The 20,526-nt window shown below is 36.7% G+C and overlaps 1 protein-coding gene across 1 annotated transcript in view; it reads right to left on the bottom strand.

Moving 5' to 3' along the window:
- Nucleotides 1-5,812: 5,812 nt before the first annotated feature.
- Nucleotides 5,813-20,526, bottom strand: part of LOC120777578 (probable G-protein coupled receptor 139) — a 39,959-nt gene continuing 25,245 nt past the window's right edge. Inside the window, exon 3 of the mRNA XM_040108988.1 lies at nt 5,813-6,068. Within this exon, the coding sequence (XP_039964922.1) occupies nt 5,821-6,068 (248 nt within the window). The 3' untranslated portion in view covers nt 5,813-5,820. The remainder of the gene's footprint in view (nt 6,069-20,526) is intronic.

Here is a 20,526-nt window from a genome sequence, read left to right as displayed (position 1 = left end):
GAACAGCAAGGGGGGGATGATTTGTATTGCCAATAGTAAATTAAGTGCTGTGAAGGTCATTTTACTGGGTTGTGCTATATGTATATAGGCGGAAAAAATATATAAAAGTAAATTTCAAAAGAGTGCAAAAGCAAGGGAGTGAGAATGTAAAATACTTCTAGCATAGAAAATAAAATATATTTTTCAACAAACAAAGATTTTTTTGCTACTAAAAATGCAAAGTTTAATATACATGTCTTCACATACACATATACACAAATACATGCACATACATATGTACTTACATACATAAATACATATGTATGTATGCATGTCTGCATTTATAGTTGTTTAATGTCTTTATTGAAGGGTATGCCATAAATAACATTATAAATAAGTTTGGGAAAATATTTATTGCTGTCTAAAGTATGTTAATTTTTTACGCAATTTGAAATTTTCGGGATCAGTAGTTGACATTTCGGGATCCCGAAAAATTTCAATACGCTTTTTTCACAAATAATGAAAAATAGACAACGACCAAAACTCTATTTCATTAATACTAATTTCGGGATCCCGAAAAAAGTCGAGAGTGTGGCAAACTTTCTGTAATCCCTAATTATCAACAATTTAATGCCTTCGTAAAAAAAATTATAAATTCAAATTTTAATATTTACATACATATATTGCTGTGAAATCGGGATCCTAAAAATAAATTTCGGGATACGGAAAACTATTGTACTTATTAAAAATTGAGTACTCTTGTAGAAAAAAAATAACTAATTCAAATTTTAATTTTTAAATCGTTGTGAAATCGGGATCATTAAAATAAATATCGGGATCCCGAAAAAGTATTGTAACTCCCGAAAATGTTCAGTATGAAATTTATGGGTAAATAAATCAAAATTCGGGTTTTTAATTTTTGAATGTCTCTGAAATCTTTTTCTTTAATACCAATTTTGATATCCCGAAAAAGTGTCTCGAGTTAAAAAACTTCAGTATGCCTTATTATAAACAAAATTATAAAAATTTCAAATTAAACGTTTAAATTGTTGTGAAATCGAAATCATTAATTTAAAATTCGGGATCCCGAAAAAACTTCGGGATTATTTATAATACAATACAATTTTCTTAAAAAAATAAATATAGAAAATCGAGAATTAGGAATTTAAAGAACTATTTTGGTTACCGGAATTTCTTATATTTCGAAATACTGAATAATTTTAGGTGAAACTAAATTACACTTTTTCATCAAGCAAGAAGAAATTACTATGTACTATAAAATTTTTATAAATAATTTAAACTATAATTTGAAGAAATATTAGGTCTGGTAGCAGTATTGACTATAAAATTGGGTTTTTAATCTGTTCTCTATTAAAATTGCATGACTATAACTGACTAACGATCTCTCACGCTTAGCTTAAAGCACTGTACTGCTATGAGCAAAAAATAGTAAGACTTTGTTCACAATTTAAAAATTATTTTAATTTAATTTTCAAAATATATGTCGTCCTCCTCAAAGTAATCCCCTTTGGCCCTAATGTACTTGTGTCAACATCTTTTCCAATCCTCGAAACAGTTGTTAAAGTAAATTTTCGGAATAATCTTTCTTTAATTGACTCAAAACGGCTTCCTCGGTGCGGTCGTTTGAGTTTGCTGAATTGCCAGATCATTATTTTGATGTGACATTCGGCACAGGTGCCACTGACAGTCATACCAAACAACGAATTTGTTTTCACGCACAATTTCACTTAAAAAGTCTTACTATATTTTGCCCACATTAGTAGTATGTATGTATACTTAGTTCACACGCTCTTCACCAATCTCTCATATTTTCTAAGTTTTCACATTTAAGTTTAACTATTTGAAATAAGTTTTCCAACTATATTTGACTTCTTGAACTCTCACAGTTCTTCTACGAACTTTTATTATTACTACTCGTATTTGCATTTTTTTAGAGTCAGCACTTACTAGTAGTCCCACTGTTGGAAAAATAAACTTAGAAAATCGCTAGGATACCCTAAAAGAGTTATTTGGTGTAGCAAAACATTTTTATACTCTCATTTAATTTAAGTTTTGACTTATTAAAGCTAAATAGGGTAAGCAATTTATATATTTTAATATTTACACAAAAATTGTTATTTATTCTTAATTTTACATTTTTTGCGTATATACATATATACTTGCACTATTTGCCTTAACAAATAAGCATTCTATTCATCTAACCTTATATAAGAAATTCTACAGCCAAATTTTTGTATGCTCTGAAACCTATCTGACTTAAACGCTAATAATATATGCAAAATAAAAAGTTATTAGAGGAAGTTGCTATAATTTAACTGAATTTATATTTTGATTTTTTAATAGCAAAAATAGAGGCATATGAGATGGTACTTGGGCTAATCAATCTATGAAGAACTTTATAAAATTTTCTTTCTATTATGCTAAGTATTACATACACAAATATTTAACCTTAATGCCATGAATAAAAAAGTTGTTTTGAACCTAAACTAGAAAGGAATAAATAGTAAGTAGCCCATAATCTCTGTGCAAATATCGCTACCCGTTCTTGATTGTACAATATTCTACAATAGAGAGCGCTAAAGTCTGACTGAATAACACGTAGAGTCAATCAATGTTATTTTGTTTGTGGATAATTTAATTTCCAACAGGAAAACTGGTGAATTTGAAAAGGTGGAATATAGAAAGAAGATGCGGACGATACGGAAACAGTCAGTGTTACCAAACAAGAAGAATTAAATTCGTCGCTTTGATCATTTGAATCTTTACACCATCAGAGCGACGTTTTTAAAAAAGAAGATATTTTGAAGGGAGAATTTTCGTTTGAAAGTTAAATTTCTTCTTCGATATTTAAATATGTCAAAGTAAAAGCAAAGGTGTATTGGGGTATAGTTATGCTTCTGGGTAAGCAGTTTCTGTTACAAGGCTATGCCCAATTCCTTCCTAGCGTCCTTGCCGCTCACCTAAGAAACGTGAGTAACCCTTGTGCAAGATCCGGTAACCAACCTGTGCGGAGCCTGAGGTCACGGCTAAAAGAGAGGAAGCTTCAGCGGAGCCACTCCGCCATATTCGGTTAAAGATTTTGCTGAAGTCTAATGAGCATCGTCTGCTCAACAGAGGTGCGGCTGCGAGCGGGCGTCGGTCTTGAAACAAGCGTCTCGCTATGTAAATATTTATAAAGCTGTATACAACTCGCCTAGCGAGGTTGTGCTATGGGTTTGGCACTCGCCACGTAGAAACCACTCGCAATAAAAAGGAAACAAAAGAAGATGGAAGGATGGAAGACCTCACTTCTGATGACGAACACAGCAAACGTAATAAGGTGAAAAACTCAGCCTCCATGGCGAAACCTCTCCAAATGAGTTAAGGCTGATCGAATTCGCAGAGGCCAGAAATCGGTTGTCTGTAGTACTAGATTCCAAGACAAGAAAACTCATCAAGTTCGTAACCAGATCGATCATGTTGTTATAGTATTGTTTTAGACCTGGAAAATCTACTATCTAACAATTGGAGAGTAATTCCTTTCTAGACGAACAAAGACCAAACTCTGTAAGACACTCATTATTCCCGTCCTGCTATATGGCGCAGAGGCATGGATAATGACAACATCTGATGAATCGGCCTAGGAAGTGCTCGAGAGAAAGGTTTTTCGGAGATTTATGGTCCTTTGGGCATTGGCAACGGTCAATACCGCAGTCTACCGAACGATGAGCTGTACGATTTTTCCGCAACATTGACATACATAGTGAAGCGATTCAAAAGTCAGCGTTTGAGCTGGCTAGCTCATGTTGTCCGGATGGAGGAGAACACTCCAGCTTTGGGGGTTTTCGATTTGATAGCCGCCGATGGGAGAAAAGGAAGCGGAAGACCTTACTTAGGTTGTAGAGATCAATTGGAGAGATCAGTTGTAGAAGAACCTGGGTGCATTTGGTATCTTGAATTGCCGCCAATTAGCGAAAAGCAGAAACGACTGTCGCGCTGTTGTTAACTCGGCTATAATCACGTAAGCGGTGTCTACGCCAGTAAAGAAGAAGAAGGAGTAAAGAAAATGTTAAAAAAAAAGGTACAATATGATTGGAACTTAAAAGCATTTGTCTACCCTAAATTCTGTAAAAGAAGAAGAAGTTTGTAGAAGAAAAACAATAAACCAAAAATATGATTATTTGAATTTTCATTTAAATTTTGAGGTTATGAAAAAATAATTCACACAAAAGTTGTAAATATTTTCATAGCCTATATCTTTACCAAATAAAGTTTTTCCACAAAACTTCTAGTTTTTCTGGAAATCGAGATAAAATCCTTTTTACTTGTAATTTTAACTTTTTGGAAATTCAACTACTCTCTTCCTTTCCTCTTTTCATTCTCAAATTGTCCCTAAATTCTTTTCCTTTCATTTTCTACTTCTCTTCTTTTTCGATATTGTTTCTTCCTAAAGTTATCGCTCCTGGTATAGACACATGCAATACATATATTCGATCCCGTTCTCCATCTCATATGCGCTCCGAAAATATTTGTTTGCTAATTTATGCAACAACCAAACAAATTCAATGCGTCAAGTTCGAAACAAAGCACCCGTTTATTCTTGTGCTTCCGTTTTTGTTTTTTAACTTATTTAAAATACACTTTTTTGGTACAAGAGTTCATTGCTAAAGATTATTAAAGAAACGCGCATAATTATTTCACTAAGTCGATCCAATTAAGCTACAAAACTTACTCTCGTATGCGTTTACTAGAAATATGCAGGTCTTAATACTAAATTATTGAGCTAACAATGAAGTGTAAGAATTCTTAATAAAAAATGTTTGTATTAGCACTTTTGTAAATATCTTATATAACTATTTAGGTACTAGGTATGCATGTATTGGTAAGCCTACTTAACATTACGAAACTAGCTTAAATTTACGCGCTTAAAATGTGTTTGTTTTACCAACACACACAGACGATTATAAACACTTCACACACTTGCACTTACATGCCTGAATGCCTGTGGAGCACTGCAACAGCCTTGAGGTATGCAACGAACCATGAATCTATCACCAGCTGCTGGTAACTGCACAGCGCCACGCCTATTTACAAAAGCGCCTCATCGCCGGCGATGTGTACGCCTTCGCCATCACAGTTATACGATGAACCGCTGCTGCTGCGGCCGCAAAGGCTGCCACTGGCACTCTTGTAATCGCCAACAGCAGCGGCTGTGGTGTGCCTGTGCTGCTTCGCAATGAGGTTGTCGCTCAGCTGTGGCTCTTGTTGTTGTATTTGATGGTCAATCGAGGCACCGACCACCACTGCAACAACAATAGCCTGCGGCTGTTGTGACTGTGACTGCGCCTGCCGTCGATCTTCGCGTGGTTTCGTGCGTTGTTGCGCATATTGTTGCTGTTGTTGTTGTTGTTGTTGTGCTGGCGTGTGGCTTTGTTTGACATTGCATAGAATGCAGCGCAGCATACTGTAACGACGATTGCTGCTTCGCCAACCGCTGTTGCTCTGCCGCCGCCGCTCTTCCTGCTGCGTCTGTTGTTGCTGCTCTTGCAACACGCAGTGCGCGCTTCTTGTGCCATCCGCACTGTTACTACTACTGCTACTACTGCAATTATTGTTGTTGTGTCGATACGCCGTCTCTTGCGCCACCAAATCGTCGTCCGCTTTGTGTTCACGCGCAGCAGCGCTGCCATTGCCATTCGCCCAGCGCTCGGCATGCTTGTTGACCACGTTGCCTATGAGCGCGCCACCCCAGCCGCAGAGGCCGCTGCGCGCTGCCACGACGCTCGTCTCCTCATCGCCGTACGACGGTGTGGCGCGACAGCAACGCAAATGGCTTCGATGCTACACGTTCGTCACCTGCGTGGTCAGGCACTGCTGTTCGACGGCGTGCGATTTGCTGGCCAATTCGCCGCGCAGTCGGCCGTTGGCGCCGGTGGCGCCGTCGTCGTCTTGTGCCACGGGCAGCCACTTGTCGAGGAACTTCGGCCGGAAGAGCTTGGTGAATGTGGTGCGGAATTGACGGCTCATCGAGCAGTAGAGTATGAAATTGATGCTGGAATTCAGTAGCGCCAGTATGTCCATGATGTCACCTGTTCGAAAGCGACGCACAAAGAAATGGAAATGGAAAAGGAAGAGAAGAGAAAAGCACGTTGAGTGAACTGTGTAAAGTGATTATGTGTGATTAAGTCTTTAGTGCTAGTGAGTATGCTGCCGAGAGGCAGCTTATGCGCTTAAATGGTAATGTAAACTCAGCAATGCCAGAGGCAGGTCCTTGTGGAGGAGGAAGTAAAGTGCTAACTGAGCGTAAAGCAAAGCAGCTCAGCATAACACTTCAGCTGCGTTGTTATCTTAAAGTTTAAAGAGACTTTAAAAGCGTGGGGGATTATGAAGTTTCACAAAAATTAATGTATTCCCTTAAAGGCTTATGACCTTACTTTCCATAATTGACTACGCATTCACAACTTCCTGTTAACTTTAAATATTTTTTCAAAATTACATGATTCAAGCGGTTTTCGGTAATAATTCGTTACTTTTTAAATCATTTATTGACGTTTTATTTGGAAAGTCTAAAAAAACTGTAAGTACTGACTTCATAAATTTGTTTAAAGTTTAAGAGAACCGCAATAAATGGTTGGAGATAAGGTGAAAATATTTCTAAAATCAGAAAAGGCAATAACTTTGGCTCTACGGAAGCTATAATACCCACCATAGATGCATTGGGTCATAAAAGCACTTGGAAATTGTTATTAAATTTTCCAGGTAAATTTCAAGAAAAGTATTTTGGTAAGTTGGCACGACAGTCCATAATTACTATGCCAGATATGAACGCGGTCTGTCGACCGGTTTGTTTACAGCAGCTGGTTAAGTCGGTACAGCTCAGTAGTGCTTTGCGATTTTTACAATGGATAAAAATATCGGAAAAAGAATTTGTCTCAAATTTTGTATTTCTAATAAAATTTCGTGTGTAAAATCCTTGCGAATGTGGGAAAGGCTTATGGTGATTCAGTTTTATGAAAAACCTAATCCTAGTCGTGGTAGAAAACTTTCAAAAACAATAGAGAAAACGATAAAAGTGAAGGATATGGTGTTTGAAAATCCTCAGGCAAGTATAAGAGAGGTGGCAAGAAAGCACGGCATCTCTCGTGAGTGCGTTCGTATGATTATGGTGGATATTTTGGGTATGAAAGGCACTCTTGCTCGACTCGTCCCGATAAAGCTGAATTTTTTTGCAAAAATACTATAATGAACAAGTCTCTTTAGAGATGCCTGACAGTGCGAATGCCAATTCCACATTCATGGAGAGTATTCTAACTGTCGACGAGACATGGGTTCCCGCGTTTACCATGTAAACGAGTCAGTAATCACGGCAGTTGAGGGAAAAATGAACCGAAACCAACAATAAACACGCAAAATCCGCTCAAAAATCATTATTTCTTCGATATTCATAGTTTGGTGCATTATCAATTTATTCCGAAAGCACAGTCGGTCAAGGAGGAGTTCGATTTGTCCGTACTGAGGCGTTTGTGTGAGAATATCTTTAGAAAATGGCCGAAATTATGCCATGATTGTGTCCGAATTTAAAGCCAAAAACACAATGAGTACCATTGAACAATCAAGATATTCACCTGATTTTTCTCTGTGTGATTTTTCTTGATCCCCAAACTGAAATTGCCGCTCGAAATATCTTGAAATACAAGAAATAGTTGATGGAAGATGGAGCCAGATCTGCAGAATACGGTGCATGCAAAATACGGTAGACCAATGGAAGTCCAATTAATGGATTTTTGCAACCGTTTTCACTGCCTTGTGACACGGTGAAATATCTTGGTGAAGCAGCTTTCTTTTTTTCAGATTCGGCAATAACATTTATTCCATAGTTGATTTTCCTTGGGAAATGACCGGAAATTAATTATTAAGCCAAGTTTTTGCTTCAACTGTATTTACCCCTACAAAAATCATTATTTTTTTTATCCATTTTTTTACAATAACAAAAGTTGCTTCACTCAAAATGTTATGATACCAAAACCAATGATCCGACAGCTATCAAATTTCTATATGCGCCTCTTGAAAGTTGGGCCAACTAAAAATCACATGGACTTAGTTAGAGTATCGTCATCTATATGTCAGGCCGGGGATTTTTCAATTGACAAGGTGGGCTACTCAATTACCGCTGTTTGTCAATAGATGGATTCAACAGTTAGTGGTGATCGATTTGGATAAAACCAAAGCTTGAGGAACTTATCCTAGATATAAGAAAGAGAAACTCATGGCTTTGTTTATATGTAAGATACTATAGATTGTCCAAATATGTCCGATCTTTTGGCAAATAAGCGTCCTTTGCGGGAAGTGTTGATTCTCTTCTAAGTCAAAGAAATCGGAGGCTGTAGCAAATCGGGACTCCTAAAGTTTACGGAGATGAGGCCAAGTGAAACAACGTGTCGTGATTGGTTTTGTCGCTTGAAAGGCAGAGATTTCCATATTAACGAGCATATGCATCTAGAAGGGCCAAAAAAAATTCGAAGACGGTGAATTTGAGAAGTTGCTTGACGAGGATTCGTGTCAGATGTAAGAGGAGCTTGCTTCAACATTGGGAGTCCCCGCTAAGCCAATTCAAAGCGACTGTATGAACTAGGAATGATTCAGAAACAAGTAAATTGGGTTCCTTATGGCCTCAACACCAGGAGAGGCATGAAAAAGTGGTTCCACTTCATGACAGTGCCTGTCCTTACGTTGTCAAACTCGTTAAAACTACCAGGAAACTCTTAAATGGGAACTTCTACCCCCCAGCTATAATCTCCAAATATTGCACCGTCTGATTTTTATACCCTGAACAGGGTATATTAAGTTTGTCACGAAGTTTGTAATACCCGTCAGAGACCTTATAAAGTATATTGTATATAAATGATCAGTATGTTGAGCTGAGTCGATTTAGCCATGTCCGTCTGTCTGTCTGTCCATCCGTCCGTCTATCTGTATATATACGAACTAGTCCCTAAGTTTTTAAGATATCGTTTTGAAATTTTACCAACGTCATTTTCTTTTCGAGAAGCTGCTCATTTGTCGGAACGGCCGATATCGCACCACTATAACTTATAGCTGCCATACAAACTGAACGATCGGAATGAAGTTCTTGTATGGAAAACTTTTGCATTCGACAAGATATATTGACGAAATTTGGTACAGATTATTTTCAAAGGCAACAATGTAATCTCCGAAAAAATTATTCAGATTGGATTACTATAGCATATAGCTTCCATATAAACTGAACACACAGTTACTAAAAGAAATGCACCTGTGAAGGGTATTTAGCTTCGGTGCAGCCGAAGTTAAGGTTTTTTCTTGTTTTTTATTTGATTTTTTTATTTTAGTTGAGCAGCATTTATTAATTCAAGGGCAATAATAGCCAATTTATTTAAATAAAATGTTTTAATTCGATATTGTCAATAAAACAGCAATCAAAAATATTCCACTTAGAACATGCATACCAACAAATATTTTTCACTTTGTAACAGCTAAATTGCTAAGAGTTAATAAGTAGCCATTTAAAGCTATCAAAATTCTAATTCGATTTATACAAACAAAATTTGTATACCAAGCACTTAAGCAGTCACCCACTGCAAAGCTTTGCGGTTAATCCGATCACTTACAAGTGGCATCCTTTAACAAACATTGCCTCACTAATTTGATTCATAAAGCTGAAAATGAAATATTTTGAAAATACTTCAACGCTTAAATGAAATTTTATCAATACTTTAAGTGCAAATAGCATTTCATTACATATGTATGAGTATGTGAGTCTTTTTAACCAAGTATTGCTTCAGAAATGCGCAAATACAGGCCATGCGCCCAAATGTATGCAACGCATCAGCATGCATATGTGTGTAGATTACGCCAGCGCAATCGTCTGGCTGTCGTCTGGCGCTGACGCTCTCCAGCTGTGGTGGCCCACAGCATGCAGCAACAGCAACGCACCGCCAGTGGTCAACTTAATTGAACAACAATTGCTGCTCGGCTGGTTGCCCATACGCCATGCGTGGTCATTATAGAGTCATTGATTGCACATTCAAGCGCGTCTGCATAAATTCCAACTTATGCATGTTTAATAGCATGTGAACGCACGCGTTAATCATATTTGCATGCAATTCTATACAAATATCAGCCGATATACCAACACATATATAGCATATGTGTGTACTTATGTATATAATTCATAGAGAATTTCCGTTATCAATATAGACAATATGTATATTAATAACATATATCTGCATAATAACACTCCCGCTAGACCATATGCTACAAGCACGCGTTCACAAAACACACTTAAGTATAATCCACTAACAAATATTAATTTATGCTTGGCAATGCCGCCCAACCACTTGTGTGCTTTGGCGAACATAAAATATGTGATTTGCCGAAAATGAGCAGCCGTGTCTGTTGGCCGCATACAAAGTTGATTACTTTGGTATTTATTGGATTAAAATTGTTGTCTAGCGAGTCAACGAGGTTAGTTGCTAACCCACAGAAATAACACGTGATCTGTGCTCTGGTATGTATATATATGAATGCATGCATATTGTCTGATACTTAGCCACATGCGTGAGTATTAACTGCGCAAATTGAGGGAATTAATTTATGTAAGCACAGAGAGGTTTATACATAAATTGAAAGTAATTTAATAAACTCGTAGTCGCGTGTATGTAAATATATATATGAATATTTGCAAAGGACTCCCTAAATATCGGCAGTGTGTTAATGAATAAGTGAAGAGAAGAAGTGGTTCAAAGCTATTAAAGACACAGTCATATGCAAATATATTAGTTTTGATTAGTTCAATTGCTTGACAAAATTTTCATGATTTTTTTATGTAAGATTTATAGAAAATAATTTTTGATTATTTAAGCATATTATTCATACGATAATAGCAACATGTTCTTCAATAAGAATTAGAATGTTAGGTGGTTGAAAGCGGGAGATTTATAGACAAAGCGATATGCGGAGTAAACACTGAATAAATAAGACTATGCCTTAGCATGGTTGGATATCAATACGGACTTCGAGGGGATCATACGCTCTGAGTGTGTATAGAGCAGAAGTTTGGTAGGCAGAAGGATACTAACTCAATCTGTAATACTGGGTCCTAAATGGACTGCCGAGTAGGGACGCAGTGGAAGTTACATGGAAGATATTGATTTCTCGCTCTCTCTGTTCGTCTGCCACACTCAGCTTGCACTTTCCAAATGGAATATTAGCCATAGAGAAGGCCTGTATAGCTCTACTGAATAACTGCAGGAGACATCCGAAAGCTACCATATACACAGAAGGCGGCAGTGCAAGCGTCATCCAAGATTAATTGAAGCATAGTTAAAAAAGAAAAATCAGGAAGGCCTTTAACTCACTGGCAGGTCAACTCTTCCTGTCCATAATGTAGGTTCCCGGCCATGGCAACATTTGAGGTCAAAGTAGAAGCCTCTTTAGACGAAGTTGCGGCAGAAATAATACGACCGGGGGAACCATCGAGAGGCAGCTCAATAAACAGTTAGAAGAAATAGTTGAGAGTAAATGGAAATCTATGTCTGAAAAAATTCTTTTCTGTGCGAAGCAGATGACAATCTATGGAAAAACTTTTTCCAGAAAGCTTCAATGGACGACGGGGATTCTATACACCCGTTTTGTATGAAAAGAAAATGAAAAATCGGAAATTGTTTTTATAAGACTTGCTAGTTAGTATAGTTATTTTTTATCTTTGCATTCTCTTCGGTAATGAATGATGGCCAAAAAGGAAAAATATTCAATTGGAAATGACCAGTGAATTGAAAAAAATGAATGAAATAGTAACCAAACAGGTTAAGTAATTTGCAAGCTATTGTGAAACAATAGTTACAATTCCAAGTGAATATATTTTCCTTATATAAAGGTTTTCTTTCGAAAATATTCTTTAACAAACTTGCCAAACCTTTTTACTTGGGTTACTTAGGTACAGTATATTTGTATTAGAGAATGGCTCTAAGCGTAGGCCACGTGTTTCAAATGGCCTTGAGGATATTCTTATGAAAAGTGTTGACTACCTTTAGGTGGTTTCACATAGAAGTAAATTTGGAATTCTTAAGCCAAGTATATTTTATTATCGTAAAAATGTTTATGATTTTGTTTTCACTAGTACAAAAAATCCATTTGTGTTGGCAGTAATAATTAGAATGATTTGTTTTGTGGAGTCATTTAAATGGGTTACTGCGGTCAAGTATTTTTATTTACAAGAATTCGCCTAAATGTCGGTCACGTTCTTCAACTTGCTGCCGTAATGTTCCATTATAAGATATAATAAGATAAATAGACGAGGGTTGCACCGTGAGCATAGACATAAGGTCTCTAAGACCCTTCACCTAAAGCACAGAAACGCACCTAGCCACAGCATATTGATAAAGTCCAAATTGGACTGTCCAATATAATGCTAGGTGCTAGTGAAGCGATATGATCCTTACTTGGAAACATTGATTCCAGGGCCTTTATCCAGCGTCTGCAGATCGCTATGCATTCAATTAATTGGTGTTCTGGAGTTTCGGGTCCTTGTCGCAGCACCGGTATTTTCACAAGAAACTAGGCCTTCCTCAGCTTGTAGTGGTCAGCGTAGAGTGCGGTAAGTTGCTTGAATTTGTCCTTAGGAAGTTTGATTACATATTTGATCCTGCTGAAGTTATAAGCCCCCATTAGCAACTTCGCGTGGTGCATGCCTTAGAGTTGTTGCCAATACTTCTCGCTGAATACTCTTTTTTCCTTGCGGACCTGCTCCTTTATGGTATGATGACCTACCGCAATGAAAGGTTTAGGTCCTACCATTTCAGTGTATGCTGCGCAGCGGTTGAGATCATCAGCCAGTTCATTCCTGGCTATATCTTTGTGATCAGGCACCCAGATAAGGTGCACTTAGTTACGTTCCGCTAGACTATTCAGCTATTTTCTACACTAGCGTTTTGATCTCATAGGCAGAGATTGCTTTAAGTACCGATTGATTGTCGCTAAGTATGGCTATAAGTTCATTGCGATAGATGCGTTCGAGGTTTATTTCTATGTAACGACCTATGACAAAGACTCCTGCCTGAAAAATGCTTTTAACTTAGTTTTCTCGGATTCAGTGAGGAAAATTCCTTTGAGACGTCTGAAGCGATTGAGTAGAAATCTTCACGAGGTCATCTTAGATATACGATTTGTCAGGTAATGATCGAAATTTTTTTTACAATAATTTTATAAAAAAAAACCTACCTTTCCTTGTGAAGCGGATGTTCAATTAACAAAATTATGGCTAGCCCTTTCATCACTACCTGTATGCCGCTATTGTTAAAACAGTTTTTGTGGTTTTTGGATTTAAAATATAATAGTTTTCACTAGAAAAATCTTCTGCTGGAGTGCTACTATGGGATCAAGGGATTCAACAATTCTTGAAAACGATTCGCCGGTTTTTAAACAACATTAAGACAAAAATCGGACTTGTAAATGTATACAACCTCAACAGCTTTAAGCTCTACCTGTGCTAGGTAACTGTACGAGCTCATGCCGATAAACAACTCGTACCATTATTATTTTAATAAACAAATGCTAGCAGTGACTAGCTATTCCCGCGCACGTAGGCAATTTTACAAAGGCAGTCTCATTTAAGAGCTTAAATTTTAGCACACGGAGCACAAACCGCTCGTTTAACGGTATTTAGTGCGTGAAGGTGAGTGCACCTTGTAGCTAATTACCGAGAGTTTGATTGTAAACCGAGTCAACTTTGTGTTTACTGTCAAAATGGCGACACATTAGTAGCGCAATTAAACACGAAGCAAACACACACACACATAGCGAATGAAAACGAATCTCAAAGGCACACGGATATGCCGCGATTTTGTGGCTCAATATGCTAATTTATGGGAAATGTAATTAAGCTAAATGTTGGGTTTCACATTTCGTGAGATTTCGACGCATTGTGGTTTAATCACGTTTGCACATTTGAAACACTAATTGAATGCTGGAAAGACATGCCAATTTCTTGTTGCTGGTTATAGTGTTTCCGAGTAATTGTTTGTGTTTCTGGGTGAAACCGAAACACATCGTATGGGAAGTAGTTTTTGGTTAATTTGATGGTTAACCTGAAGGTAACTGCACACAGTTGCTAGTGATTTAAAATTAAAAAATAAAGAACTGTGCCCAAAAAATAAGGTGACATTGTATTTATTTTGAAAATTCTTTATTTATTCTTCCAAATCAATTTCATCCCCTTCAAAGTAATCCCCTCCCGATGCAATGCACTTATGCCAACGGATTTTCCAATCTTGGAAACACTGGTTGTAGTCACTTTCCAGGATGGCCTTCAGTTCCGTCTTCGCTGCGGCTTGAATCTCCGGAAAGCATCGTTTCACATACTTCAACGCGACGCCTTTTTTCCAAAAAAATCAATGTTTTCGGTACCAGTCGAAATTGGCGCGCCTGAGGCCCAAAACATCCTTCAAAATTTTTAGTCCAAAATGTTAAGGTTTCACTACTCAATATTTGAAAGCCAATTTCTTCTGAATAGTAAATTTCTTATAAATTGTTAGTAGACATGAAATCCACTGGCGGAAATTAACAGGCAGAAATTTCTTGTTTTTCCAAAAAAATAGTTCTTTTTTAAGAAATCAATAAAATCCAAAAATATATAAAAAATTTTTTTAATAAAAAGTTATTATCTTTTCATATTTATAATCTTCGTTTTACATGCATGCATGCGTTTTGCTACTCATTCAGCTGCAAATAGCTTTTATTACAAATTCACAAGGAAATTACATTTTCGCAGTGAAAGTTTTCAAGTGAGATAAATACTTTACTCGAACAATTACCGCTATCATGCATGGCGCAGTCTTGAGCCAACAGTAACACCAACAACACTGTCATTAGGGACAACCAAACATAGCCAGCAAAGAGTCGAAAGCATCAAGGCCGAAAATAATCGCTTGTCATTTACATATGCCACACGTTTGTGTTGCAAGCGAAATAAATACGCTGTGACTAAATGCACACACACATACGCACAACAGAAGTTTTCGCACGAGTGCTTTTAAATGTTTATAATTGCACACACACACACACGCGCACACACTGCAATAAATATTTGGCTGACACGAGTTTTAAACAAACGAGAATTTCGTTTCGATTTTGTAGTTTATTTAAACAGGCAGTTTTGACAATTTGCCTCATTACTGTCAGCTCATGTGACTGGCAAACGGATGTGCGAAGCTGCAGCGCTCTACTTTGCCCATGAGTCACATACACACGTACGACCGGGTAGCTGCAAATAATTTCGAAATATTCCGCACGCATAAGTAATGGCGCATAATTACATTACTCATTACTTTAATATGCCTGCAGTTGCTGCAACTGAAGGCCACTTGCCTAAGCTGCTTCTGTGGAAAACTAAATAGGAATTTTAATTATTGAAATTTAGCACATGCATTTGTACTCAATTATTATTTGTGAATCAAATTCACCAAAATAATACGCAAATGTTTGCAGATCAAGAATTATAATTACCATGTGCGTTATTAGTTGAAAATGTGATTTCATTTGCGGCATTCATTGAATTATTTATAAATCGGTGAGCAACATATCATCAAATAAGGTGATTATGTTTTACATATATTTGTAGTATATAATATATATGCTTCCATACGATTTAATAGTTGTCTGTAATAGCTCTTGTTAAGTTGGATCCTTTTCAAAGTTTACCAAAATTGATTCAATACTTCAAAATGAAAGCTGAACGGCGATTTGATATAGATATATAGTATATCAATATTGACAAAATATCTTCAGTTTTGAAACAGTAAGATATTAAAAAAAAGAAAAAACGTTAACTTCGGCTGCACCGAAGCTAATATACTCTTCACAGGTGCATTTCTTTTAGTAACTATGTGTTCAGTTTGTACGGCAGCTATATGCTATAGTTAGCCGATCTGAACAATTCCTTAGGAGATTACATTGTTACATTAGAAAATAATCGGAGATTACATTGTTGCCTCAGAAAATAATCTATACCAAATTTCGTGATGTGAAGATACCACGTCAAATGCAAACGTTTTCCATACCAGCCCTTGATTCCGATCGTTCGGTTTGTATGGCAGCTATATGCTATAGTGAGCCGATCTGAACAATTTCTTCGGAGATTACATTGTTGCATCAGAAAATAATCTGTAATAAATTTCGTGAATATGTCTAATTAGAAACGCGACTTATTTTGAAATATTGAAGTAAATGAAATTATTTTCGAATAAATACCTTATTTTTACCGGGTTTTCACTCATTTTATTGAAACTTACATTAAGCTTAAAACCTAATAGTAAAAATTTTAATTAAAAATGTGGAATCAACGATTTGAGTGCAACAACTAGCCAGAAATTAAAATTGTTTATCAGCAAAAAATATTGCTATTAAGAAATATTGCTTTTTTGTTTCAGTTAGTATTTTGTTGCTTTACCCTTTTATTTTAATACTGCTTCACATCCACTGCGAATTGACGTTATAAGACTCTACAGTGCACCAATGGTGTTGCTTGCCATACCAATTTCATCAAAAAGGACATCTATATATTCTTTGATACCTACAGCTTATTTGACATCAACCCAGATGTCTTCTCTTCAGGTCACTACAAAACATTCATGGAATTTTCAACAAACAACTTTTATGTTGACTTTGCCGTGTGCTTTGGATTGTTATTTTGTTGGAATTTCCATATAACAGGCAAATTGTCCTTAGTCCATGGCAGAATAACATTTTTAGGATGTCGACGTATTGCTGCTTATTTAAAATTCCATCAATCATATGGAGCGCACCTACATCATTCCAGGAAAAAAAATCCATCACCATGATTGATCCTCCAACATGCTTCACTACGCGTGAAACTTAGCGAGGAACAAATTCTTGATAGATTGGTCGGCAAACATACTTTCGATCATCATGATCTATGCGATTTACTTTGGTAACATCGCTCCAAACAACATACTTGCATTTATTTGTTGTCCAAGATTAATAAACGTTGGAAAAGTCTAGGCGTTGTTTACTTTGAGTTTTAGTGAGAAGTGGTTTGCTGTTTTCTTGGATATTTGGACACTATATGCGTCTTGAATTTTATGTAGAATTTTAGTGGAACTCTTTTTTTGGGGTCTCCTCGGGAAATCGTAGCAATTCTGCGGTATATTTCTGTTGAAGTTTTTCGGGTTTTTCTTTGCGTGCAACGTGGGAAATAGTTTTAGAATTCTGTATATGCTTACAGGACATTGAAAACAATTTTTTTGACCTGATTCAAAATTTCTTTCTACGTCTTTCCAGACTGATGAAGTCAAAAACGTAACTACGTAGGGCGGGTGTACAGCTGCAGCTTGTACTCATTGAAAAACTTGAATAATACATTATTAGCTGTCACTGAAAACAAAGGAAACGACCACGGTTTCGCTTGGGCTAGATGCGAACTTTTCACAGCATACAAGAGTTCTAGAAAAGCTCGTTAATATTGTGCACACAGGCAGTTCTATAGAAAGTTAACTAATTACTGCCGGAGGCCTAAATATGAAAGCCTTTGAGTGTGGTATGCCACACGGACTCGAGAGGAAAGCACATTCTAGAAATAGTCATCAAATCAAAAATACTGGAACGCGAAAGCGGAACATTTTTAAACTAAATTCTACGAAATTAATCTTCGCAATAGACAACCAGAACCCGTATACTAGCTCAACCTTAATTGCAAGAAAAAGTGTCGTGGACAAAATGCTTTATATAAAAACAGCCTGTCAAAAACCAATGAACAAGGCTTCCCACAGAAAACATAAAGCAGCAGTTTCTTGGTGGACTGAAAATATCGACCAACTCAGACGCACATGTCTCCGTCTTCGCAGATCCTACATGATATCCAGGTGCAGAGGAGCCGCATTCCAAGTAGCGAACAATACAAAGCAACAAAAAAGGAGCTGAGGCACGGCATCGATGATGGCAAAAAGAAAAAATGTGAGGAATAACGCGAGGATATTACAAAAACCCCTGGTGACTTGGGAATAAACTAGAAACAAACAAACTTAGCGCTCGAGCAAAGCCACCTAGCTTAAGGGGTTAGGGGTGGTTAGAATTTTCAAAAAATTATTATTTTTTTTTGCATTTTCGTTAAGTGTAATATCTTAAAAATATTCCCTGAACACGTTGATCCGATAATTAGTTTTTGAGTTATTTGACAAATAATAAAGCGAGCTCGGGCACTTCAAAGCGCTAGTGTGAAACTTTAAACGCGTTTTTCTCAAAACTATGTTTTCTGAACCGGGGACAACTGTAATTCGAAAACCGTTCAGTAGATTTTAATGAAATTTATACAGCTTTTACAATACATAATAAACTCGGGCCTGATCGAAGGATTTTTATTTTTTCGAAAATTTCGATTTTTTAAGACTAATTAACTGTTAATTTTATCGCAAAAATTTAGAAAAAAAAATTTCCTGAGGCCGCCATTTTGTTAATTTTGAAAATAAAAAAATCCTTCGATCTAGCTCAAGTTTATCTATTTATAAAACTAATTATTTTGTACGATTGATTTTAGATGAATCTCCAAGGACTTATGCTTGTCACCGCAAGTACCTGTTTTTGGAACCGGGTCAATACAAACAACTATAACTTTGGAAATTAAGTTTTTTTTTTTGAAATTTTCGTGACTCCACGCCAACACATCCTATAATAATGCCATATTACTACTTTTGTAAAATAACACGATTTAAAAGCAAAAAAAAATACTACCCTAACCCCTAAAGCTTGGGTGCAGTCAAAGTTCAAGGCTTTTTTTCTTTTTTTAATAATAATAATAATAATAATGAACAAGGAAGGCTGGGTTCGGGTGTCACCGAACATTTTATACCTCTCTCATGATAAAGTGATAATCGAGATTTCATTATACGTCATTTACATATTTTTCAAATACCGTATTTTGTAAAGTTTTATTCGCTATCATCATTGGTTCCTACAGAGATTGGTGATATTTGATAACTTTGTAAAATATAGGCTTCAGTAAAATATTTGTTTATTTGAACGTTAGATCTGTTCATGACATTTACTTTTTGAAGATAATTTCATTTAAATGTTGACCGCGGCTGCGTCTTAGGTGGTCCATTCGGAAAGTCCAATTTTGGGCAACTTTTTCGAGCATTTCGGCCGGAATAGCCCGAATTTCTTCGGAAATGTTGTCTTCCAAAGCTGGAATAGTTGCTGGCTTATTTCTGTAGACTTTAGACTTGACGTAGCCCCACAAAAAATAGTCTAAAGGCGTTAAATCGCATGATCTTGGTGGCCAACTTACGGGTCCATTTCTTGAGATGAATTGTTCTCCGAAGTTTTCCCTCAAAATGGCCATAGAATCGCCATGTGGCATGTAGCGCCATCTTGTTGAAACCACATGTCAACCAAGTTCAGATCTTCCATTTTTCGATGCAACAAAAACTTTGTTAGCATCAACGATAGAAGAACGAACATTCACCGACATGTTGGTTTCAACAAGATGGCGCCACATCTTTGAAAAAATACGGTCCATGATTCCACCAGCGTACAAACTTCGGAGAACAGTGCATTTTTCAAGAAATGGACCCGTAAGTTGGCCACCAAGATCATGCGATTTAACGCCTTTAGACTATTTTTTGTGGGGCTACGTCAAGTCTAAAGTCTACAGAAATAAGCCAGCAACTATTCCAGCTTTGGAAGACAACATTTCCGAAGAAATTCGGGCTATTCCGGCCGAAATGCTCGAAAAAGTTGCCCAAAATTGGACTTTCCGAATGGACCACCTAAGACGCAGCCGCGGTCAACATTTAAATGAAATTATCTTCAAAAAGTAAATGTCATGATCCAATCTAACGTTTCAAATAAAGAACCGATGAGATTTTGCAAATTTTATGTTTTTAAAAAGTTATCAAGCTCTTAAAAATCACCCGATATTCAAATGTCTCTCTCTTTTAAGTCAAAGAAGTTAACTATAGATTCCGGGGACCAAATATTTCTAGTATCTAGGAGCTTGAACCGGTTTTATTGGATTTAAATTGTTTATAGTCATAGGTGGCGCTTTACACTAAAGACATTATTCGTGCAAAGTTGGCCATCCCCGTTATATTTATTGCTTCTTGATAATGTGTGCACGGAAAGCTGTGCGAAACAACTGGAATTTGAAATATTGTGTATGGCTTATTAGAGGGCGGATCTAGGCCCACTTTTCCAAAAATTTTGCCCACAGGTGTTCCTTACTACGGCGATACTTTCTGTACCCAAATTTACAGCTTTATATCATAATTTATTGCTAAATTATGACACTTTATATGATGTTCGGTTGAGTGCGATTTGTGGGCGTGGCAGTGCACAGTGGTCGGTCTTGAATGGAATCAGCGTATACCATACCACTGCCTGCTTAAAAGTGAAACTTTTGCCAAAGCTTTTATATCTCTCTCGCTCCGTTCCCCTCCCTGCGATGGTAACAAATTTTTTAGTGAAATTATGTTAGAATTAAAAAGTTGATAAACGAAA

The sequence above is a fragment of the Bactrocera tryoni genome, chromosome 5 (assembly GCF_016617805.1).
Source record: "Bactrocera tryoni isolate S06 chromosome 5, CSIRO_BtryS06_freeze2, whole genome shotgun sequence".
Lineage (NCBI taxonomy): Eukaryota > Metazoa > Arthropoda > Insecta > Diptera > Tephritidae > Bactrocera > Bactrocera tryoni.
The sequence above is the reverse complement of the archived record's forward strand: the minus strand, read 5'-3'. Positions and strand labels throughout refer to the sequence as shown.